At 44.7% G+C, this 9,207-nt stretch overlaps 1 protein-coding gene across 2 annotated transcripts in view; it reads left to right on the top strand.

Moving 5' to 3' along the window:
* Positions 1–772: 772 nt before the first annotated feature.
* The window catches only part of Cep78 (centrosomal protein 78kDa), a 37,623-nt gene continuing 29,188 nt past the window's right edge, over positions 773–9,207 (top strand). For both annotated transcript variants that reach the window (XM_005408298.2, XM_013506550.1), the window contains exons 1-4: positions 773–1,284; positions 6,364–6,536; positions 6,620–6,692; positions 7,649–7,752. In XM_005408298.2, the coding sequence (XP_005408355.1) occupies positions 1,032–1,284; positions 6,364–6,536; positions 6,620–6,692; positions 7,649–7,752 (603 nt within the window). In that variant the 5' untranslated portion in view covers positions 773–1,031. The remainder of the gene's footprint in view (positions 1,285–6,363; positions 6,537–6,619; positions 6,693–7,648; positions 7,753–9,207) is intronic.

Here is a 9,207-nt window from a genome sequence, read left to right as displayed (position 1 = left end):
CCCTGGCTCGGAGATCTTTGTCGAAATTAGCACAGACATAAAAGATTTACTGAACGGACGCTCAGTCAGTGGTTAACGCAGCCCTCCTCCAGTGAAGTCTGTTCTGACTGCTGTAAACAGTGGCTTTACGCAGGAGTTTAGACTCTCCAGGAAGATTGGTATGTTTATTCCCCAAGAGTTCCCTGTGTCATGCCAAAGGGAATGCATTAATATACGATTAAATGCTATGATTAAGAACACATAAGCATATAAGTCTGAACTCCCCTACTGCTGGGTGGAGTCTAAGTTCGTTTTCAACAACTATTACACTGACCATATTGTAATTTAAAGCAATGTTCTACTGAAAATAACCAGATGATGTGCTTTCATAGTTACCCCAAGTACACATTTACATCCTAACTCATACACTAACATTAAAAACCAGTATCGATTGAAAATAGAGCTAAGTTAAATTCTACCTTTACCAGGTCCAATGAAAAACGAGAAAAAAATTGAAGCCCCTTATTTTGCATATGGATTTGGGTTAGTTCCTCATGTACCTGAATTTTGTTACCAAGGAAGAGTATAGTTGAGACACAGGAAGTGAATAGTTCCTAAGGATTTACTCAAGCACTTGACCAGGTATATTCGGTCGGCCCTGACGGGTCAGTAAGCCCCTGTCTCACACTGTCCTGTCATCTCCCCGGGTCTGGCCCCGCCCCGGCCCGACTTGGCCCCGCCCCCTGGAGGCGTGACCTGCGTGCCGACGCACAGCGCGCTGACGTCTGCACGCACCGCCCCCGCCGGAACCCGCCGCCGGCTTGAACCGCAACCCCGCGGAGCGGAGAGCGATGAGGCGGGAGCCAACGGCCCGGGCCGCGAGGCGGGAGGCGGCGCTGGCGCGCGGTGTCCAGGGGGTGGCTTAGTGTGCGCTCGCCGCTCCTGCGTAGGGTGTGGGCTGCAGTAGCTGAGTTGGGAGCCGCGGGCGCCGGCGGACCCCGGGCCCCCGGCGGGCGCGGCGCCGCCTCCCAGCGGCCCTCCTCGCCCCCGCTATGATCGACTCGGTGCAGCTGCGCCGCCGCAGCGCGGCCGACTTCTTCTCGCACTACGAGTACCTGTGCGCGCTGCAGGACTCCGTGCCGTTGCCCGCCGTGCGCGCCTGCCTGCGGGAGGGCGTGCTGGACTTCAACGCCGACCGCCTCCGCGTGGTGGACTGGGCGCCGCTGCTGAGCACCCTCAAGATCAACAGGGACCTGCCCCTCATCGCCATCAGGAGCTGCTTCCAGCCGTGGCTCGGGGAGACAGGTTTGTGGTTCCCGCCTCCGGTGCCCTCGGGGCGGGCGCGAAGTGAGCTCTTAGGTGCGAAGTGGAGCCTGGGCCCTAGAACCGGTGCGGGTGCCGGTGACTGGCTGTGCGTTTGTGCGGCGCACAGGGCGTGCGACCTGGGACGCTCACTCACCAGCTGGGTGACCCTCGGCGAGTCACTGAGGTGTGTGGGATTTCGTGTTCTTGTCCTTAACAAGGCCATAATACACCGACCCGCCTTATGTGGTGATTGCAAGGATTCCAACGATCCTTAGTGCGCTTAGGAGTTTGGGAGCCATTCAGCATTGGGCATAGGAGAACATTTTTACGACTTATTTGAACGAAAAAAATTGTGTCTAAAAAAACACAAGGAATAATTTTTGTCATCAGTTAAGTTCCGACTTTTCTACTTTAAAAATAAAACATTGGGCAGATGTTAACCTGTTCTATTGATTGTCTGTTTTCTGGAATGGAAGCGAGGGAGTAGGAAATTAATACTTTACAGCCTCTTTTATTTTCAGAAATGTGTATGGAGGCATTTTTTAAAGCGCTTTACAAATATATGCCATTTACAAAGGTAGGGTAGTGTAGTTGGGTATCCAAACTCTTGACTATTTGGAAAACACATAAATCACAATATGTGATAAAACGGTGTTACTCTTTCTAGCAGTTAGCACAATTCTGGACATAATAGGGAAACTGGAAGAAGCTCACATTTTTTCATTGGTAATCATCAAATGAGCGTAAAAGAGTTTGTTAGAGATGGATGTGAAAAGTACTGTGTCAGTCTCTGAATCGAGCCTGAGCTTTCCCAAAGCAGTGTTTTGGATCTATCTTGAAGGCTGGCTCTCCTGTCCCTGCAGTTTCCACCCCTTAGGCAGTTGGCTGGAGCAGCCCTGACCCTAAGACTTCCTGCCATCCCACACCGATTATGACCACGCTGCTCCTTGGGGGACTGTAGTTAGGATTACCTGCGAGGATACATGGTTGCACTTCCTACCGCTGTTGCTCCCAGTTTCTCTTTCCTTTTTAAATCTTAAATTTAGAATCTACTTTTCCAACCTGGATTATAGGCTTAATGCAGAAAAGTTGACGATAAAAAGGAAGAAAAAATACATATAAGAAGACAAAAGGCATTCCATCTTGTACCATTCAGGGACAACTTTTTTTTTTTGAGACAGGGTCTGGCTGTGCAGTCCAGGCTGGCCTTGAGCTCACTTTGTGGCCCAGGCTGGTCTCAAACTCGCAACGATCCTCCTGCCTCAGCCCCTGAGTGCTGAGGTTACAGAGGGCACCACTATGCCTGGCAGGGACAACTTTTTTAAACATCTTGTATAGTTAGTTCTCATTGTGCATTCTGTATTTGCAAATCCAGTTAAATGTACTTGTTAATTTTTTTAAGAGGAGCATCGGCTCAGGAAATCACACAGGTAGTGGAGGCAGCCTTTGGTCTGAATTCTGAAGCTCAGACTCTGTGATCCAGGGCAAGTTACTTCTACTACAATTCTGCCCTATAGAAAGGCCTTAGAGGGCTGGGGATTTAGCTCAGCGGCAAAGCACCTGCCTGGCAAGCGCAAGGTCGTGAGTTCGGTTCCTGGTACCAGAGAAAAACAAAAAACCAAAAAAAAAAAAAAAGGCCTTAGAACAACTCTACCAGATTCTGAGGATTAGGCGGATTGTATGTGTCAAAAGTGCTGGCTCTACAGTGAGCCCAGTTTGCCCCCCTCCTGCCTGAGGGAGGCAGCAAGCGGACTTCTTCCTCCCTACTGTGGAAGAAGCAAGCCAGGCTACTGCAGAACACAGAACTGAAGAGGAGGCTCAGGAAAGGCTTCTTGCAGGAGGTGCTGGCCTTTGAAGGATGAAAGAATGCATAGTTTGAGCAGAAGTCTTGGACATAGGAGAAACTGGCAGGCAGATCGGGATTGAAATTTAGGGAGTGAAGAGAGTTGAGACGAGAAACTTGGTGGGAGCAGGCCAGGTCAGATGGGAGGTCAAGGAGTTTGATGTTTACACTAAGGGCACAGGGAGCCACTGAAGGGTGTTGAGATGGACTCCATTTAGGAGCTTGCGATGACCTCCATATGGAATTGAAAGGAGGGTGAACTGTAATCTGCCGAAGTTAAAGTATAGAGAAGGATTAGAGTCCAGATGCTGAAGAGGAGGAAGGGGGCCTGGTGACCAGTGAGCAGAGGGAGGGCCACTTTAGAGTGGCCTCTTTCCATGAGACAGCACAGCAGGAGTAGAGAGGTGAGAGGCTCTTCTGCAGTGCCATCTTGATGTGTCCCTGCTAGGTCGGCTGGGCCCAGTGTGCACACTGGGCGTGGGGGCGCATGGCAGGAGAGAAGACTGAAGACAGAGTTACAGGCCTGCAAGACTTCTTTTTAAATGGAGGTATTTGAATGTGTTTGTATCCTGAGAAAAAGCCGCCAGCTGAGAGGGAGGCTTGAAGGTCTAGGGGAGGAAGTAGGTGTCGATTTGCTGATAAGCCTGACCTCTAGTCCTAGGCCTCAGGCCTTTCTAGGCTCCCAGGTCCACTGTCTGTGATCTTTTCTACAGGGACAGCTCAGCACACCCCTGCCGCAGAGAAGTAGCAGCAGCCTCTGCCTCTCCTTCAGGTGTTAGATGTATTCTGCATCCCTGAGGGGACTTGACTGAATCAAAGTCATAACAGAAATCAAAAGAAATGAAAGGTGGGGAAACTTAGACTCAAGGGAAGCATACTTACCTTGACTAATGTTTTCCAGTGAACATAAGAAAAGTGTGTTACAGACCATTTCTCTTCAGATATTCTTCCCTGAATCGTAGTTATCTCTTGCCTCCAGTAGGTGTAGGCTATAGATTAAACCTTCCTAGACATCACTTGTTCATCCTTAAATATGTTTTGCCTACAGAAGCACCTCGCTGGGTTTGCTGCCCTGAACTCAGTTCCTACCTACTTCAATTCAAGCAGTGCTTTCTGAAGTGAAAAATTACGCTTAGTCAGGTATGGTTGTGGTGCACACCTGTAATCCCAGCACTCTGGGAGGCTGAGGCAAGAGGATTTCAAGTTCAGGCCTAATCTGGGAAGCAGAGACTATCATAAAATGAAAAATTTTAAAAGGGATGGGGCTAAAGAACTCAAAAAAATCAACACTCCCAAATTTAAAGACCCAGTTTAAAAACGGACATCTGAGATGTATACACACTTCTCAGATGAAGAAATATAAACAGCAAATATATAAAAAAATATTCAACGTTATTGGTTATTCGAGAGATGCAAATTAAAACAGCACTGAGATTCCATCTTACCCTGGAAAGAATGGCTCTTACCAAGAAATCAACCAATAACAAATGCTTTAGGGGCTGTCTGGGAAAAGGAACACTTCTTCACTGTTGGTGAGAGTGTCAGCTGGTGCAGCCACTGGAAATCAGCTGAAAATTCCTTCAAAAACTAGGATTGAAGGTCCCATTTGACCCAGCTATTCCTCTTCTGAATATCTTCCCAGAAGAATTAAAAACATCACCTGGCAAGCACGATGTCCTGAGGTCGATTCCTGGTACCAAAAAAAAAGAATTAAAAACATCACACCAAGGTGATATATGTGCACCCGTGTTGCTACCAACACAGTTTGTAATAGCTAAATCTTGAAACAACTCAAATGCCCATCAGCTGAGGTCCAGATAAAAAAGATGTGGTTTTTTCCTACAATGATGTACTACTCAATCATAAAGAAGGATAAGCTATAGACTTTTTTGGTTTTTTTTTTGTTTGTTTTTTTTCCAGTACCAGGAATTGAACTCACGATGTTGCGCTTGCCAGGCAGGTGCTGTGCCACTGAGCTAAATCCCCAGCCCCTAAACTATAGACTTTTATAGGTAAATGGATACAACTCAAGACCATACTCATAAGTGAGATAAATTAGACTGACGTGTGTAAACATTGTATTGTATCCCTAGTGTGAGAAGCTGAAAGAATAAGATCCAAAATGTACAATAGATATTGTGAAATGGGAAGAAACTATTCAAAGGGGAAGAGAAACTGAATGGGGGAAAGGAGAAAAGAAGGGAAAGGAAAAAGTAGATATCTATATATACATATATAGCTTATAGTGTATATATACATATGTAGTATATATACAACACACAAAATAGTTAAGATGGTTATGCTACATATTTCTCTTAGTTCATTGAAAAGAAAGGTTTGTGCTAATACTGTTTGGACAGTTAAATGCCTATATCCTGTACTCTGAGAAACTAATTTAAAGATAACAACACACAATGTGTTAACCGTTGTTACTCAATCTTGTCTTGAATTTTTTTTCTCTTTAAAATAAAATTTTAAAAAGTAAAAATTAAAAAGGGCTGGGGGATGTAGTTCAGTGTGAAGGCTCAGTGCTGTGAAGAAAAGGAATCATGCTTACAGTAATGCTTCAAGAGACACTCACAAAGCACTGCTCTTGCCCTTCACAGAGACACTGAAATCTGAGCTGTGTATTCATTTGCTGCCAAGCCTCATGGGGTTAATTAGCCCCGAGGAAGGGGTGTTTTGTCCTGATCTTTCTGAGGCAGGTGCCTTTTTCTAGTCATTCTCTTTAATTGGGCCTGCAGCAGTAGAGCGTGTACTCACTGTGCCAGTAGTAGCCCTGCTCCTCATCGCTTGACAGATAAGGACCGCCCCCCTGCCCCAGGCTTTCTTCAGCATCCTTCTCTCCTTTTGCAGTTCTCCTGTACACATATGGGGTACTGTTGTCTCACCTGCAGTATTTCCAGTGCCTGGCAGGTGTCGGGCGGGATGCTTTCACACAGTCCACACCCCCTCCAGTGGACACATCACTTGCACTCTGGCCCGATTTTCATCTTTCTAGGTTCTGCTTCCTGGTTCTCTTGAAGCCATGCCTTGGGTCCTACTCGTTTGCCTCTGTAAGAACCTCTGTGGATGTGGTTTGTGTCTCCATATCCCATGTGAGTTTGAGTTATCGTGTGTCTGTCCTGAGAAGGACTTAAAGAACCTGGTTCATTTCTATGCCTTAGCTCTGAGCAGATGCTTTTTAGTGATAAACTATAGTTGAGATTACTAATCTTACAATAACCCTGCTTTAGGTTCTAACATAAATAAGGTTTGCAGAAGTCGTGTTCCTGCGATAAGATCCAAAGATGTGACCTTCCAGTTATGTAAAGCTCTTAAAGGCTGTTTAAGTATATCCAGCGTACTGAGAAACCTGGAGCTAAATGGACTAGTCCTGAGAGAGAGAGATTTAACCATTTTAACAAAGGTAAGCCTGGCCTGCAAACATTTGAGTTATTTTGGGGGGAAAATATCCAACAAATTTTTGACTTTTTTTTCCCTCTATTAAAGGGATTGAATAAATCGACCTCTTTGGTGCACCTGTCTCTTGCAAATTGCCCAATTGGAGACAGAGGTTTAGAAAGTGAGTTTAAATCTTATTTAACATCCCTCCCATCAGATCAGTCTCATATTTGCCTACATGCCACGTTAATCCCTGTCTGTGTCTTTTCCTGCCTGCTGCCTCTTGCCGGGCTGCCTCCTGTGCCAGTTCAAACTTTGGTCCATTCTCACTTGCTGTGAAAGCTGATCATGCTGAATACTCTGAAGTAGCTTTATTTCAGGTTATATTAAGCCACATATTACACAAATATGTACTGCTTGATATTCTCTTGTTTTTTGTGAGGTCACTTTCTAAGGTGAAATGTTTATGGGATAGGCAATAGCAAGATGTAAAGAGGAAAATAATCATATTTAAATAAGTAAAGCATCAGTAGTACACTTTTAATGCACTGTGGTATGTGCTGTTAGCAAATATATACAGAGTACGATAGGTGCATATAAAAGTCCAGCAGACTCTGATGAGGGGAGAGTTAAAGAAGTAATCACAGAGTGTGGCTGTGCTTTGGGTCCTGAGTAATTAGTGTGTCTCCATTGTGTGGAATCCCGGTCTGGAGGAATAAGGAAGTCTGCATTTTAATTTGAGAGAACAGAGTTTGAGGTCTGCTTCTATTGCCTAGTATGGTAGTGTTCTAACATAGCAGTACATATCTGATATAATTCTAGATTTATAATGGACACTTAAATTGTTGATCAATAAGATCAAGGTCTGTCTCTGGAAATGAAAGGAGAGTTATGCTTTTTAGGTTTTTTCTTTTCCAAGTATCTCAAAAGGTCTATAGTACTTTACTCTTGGAAAGGAATAAATTCGCAATATTTGGAGTGTTCCGTTTTAGCATCTAAATAGAATTAAACTGTTGGTGTAAACTGAAGTAGCACTTTGTTACTGACATATTTTAGAATGCAGGAAGTGGATAACCAAGATTGGCCAGATTAAGTTTTTCATCGTGTTATATGTGTGTGTATGTTTTTTCTTTTTAGTTATTTGTCAAGGAATAAAGAACTCTGTCACTCTTAAGACAGTCAACTTCACGGAGTGTAATCTGACGTGGCAGGGAGCAGATCACATAGCCAAGATCTTAAAGGTGATTTGTGTGTTCACAATTGTGAGAAATGTGTTACTATAGTGGAAGCACATTAATGCCTTCATGTGAGCCAATTATTTTGTCTTTTTAATTCATATAGAGATTGAAGTTATAGTTTCATTAAAAGAATATGACCACTGTTTAGTTTGGGGTTCAATCATTCAGTAAAGGTAAACCTTGTGAGATTTAACACATTCCCACAGGCTTGAACCACTGGTGTGGTACAAATGGATCTAATCCCTTTTTTTTTTTTCCAATCACTTTTATCAGTCTTTTTAGTAGTAAAATTAATAAAAAGCTGCCAAATGGGTCTGTCATGTGTGTGCTACTGGTGGTTCAAGCTGCCCAGCAACAGGACATACAAATTACAGTCCCATTGTGAACATGTTAAAGTATAATGCATTGTATTAGCTCTCTGTCCTTGTGACAAAATAATTTTTATTTTGGCTTATGGTTTCAGTGCATGGTCAGTGGGCTTCATTGCTTTGGGCCTGAGAAAAGGCCAAACATCATGATGGGAATGTCTGGTAGACGAGATCACTCGATTTATGGCATCCAGAAAGCAGATGAAGGGGGAAAATAAGTGGGAAAAGGGGGGACCAGATGTAGTTGCCAAGGTCATGTCCCCATGACCTAACTCCATCAACTAGGCCCCGTCCCCTAAGTTTCTATCACCTCCCAATAATGCCATGAAATTAGGGATCCATTAATGGATTAATTTGCTGATAAAGTTAGAGCTATCATTATCCAGTCACCTTCCCAAAGCCTTACCTCTGAACACTTCAACATTTTAGGTCCAAACTATAATATTCCACCCTGGCCTCTTAAGGCACAATCATGACCATCTCATTATGCAAAATGCATTTAGTCCATCTCTAAGGGATCCCCAGGTCTGAATAGTTCCAGTGTTGCTGCAAAGTCCAAAGTCTCTGTGACTCTTAGCTATGCACTCCTGTAAAATTCAGAAAGCAGGTTATGTACTTCTAACACTCAGCAGTGGGACAGGTGCAGGGTTCATATAGGCATTCCAGATTTCATCCAAGTCCAATATCCAGGGTATGTAGTGGTGTGCAGTGCATTGCAGCAGGCTGGGCCAGCTCTCCCTCTATGGCCTTGCTGGTTGCAGCCCACATAGCCTTTCTTGGGCTAGCTTTGCCCTCTGCCTGCAGCATGCCTTGGCTGATGGTCCACATTACTGGCATCTGTAACTTCCTGGAGTCTCTGCTGTAGTTTCTGCTTCACTGTCACAGCTTCACATATTGCTCTTTCTGGGGCTATTATAGGGACCCCGCTCTTGCCACACATTGCCTGGCCTCTCAGGCCTCCTTTTGAATCTCTTTGGAAGCTCCATGACATCATAACTCCTATACCAGCTCAAGCAGTATCTAGGACTCTTTGTACTGTAGCTGCAGTGGCTTCTGAGTGATGGCTGGGCATAGTGAAATAAATCCTGGG

The sequence above is a fragment of the Chinchilla lanigera genome, unplaced genomic scaffold (assembly GCF_000276665.1).
Source record: "Chinchilla lanigera isolate Chin_1 unplaced genomic scaffold, ChiLan1.0 scaffold00111, whole genome shotgun sequence".
Lineage (NCBI taxonomy): Eukaryota > Metazoa > Chordata > Mammalia > Rodentia > Chinchillidae > Chinchilla > Chinchilla lanigera.
Note: the sequence above shows the minus strand (reverse complement) of the source record. Positions and strands in the feature narration are given on the sequence as shown.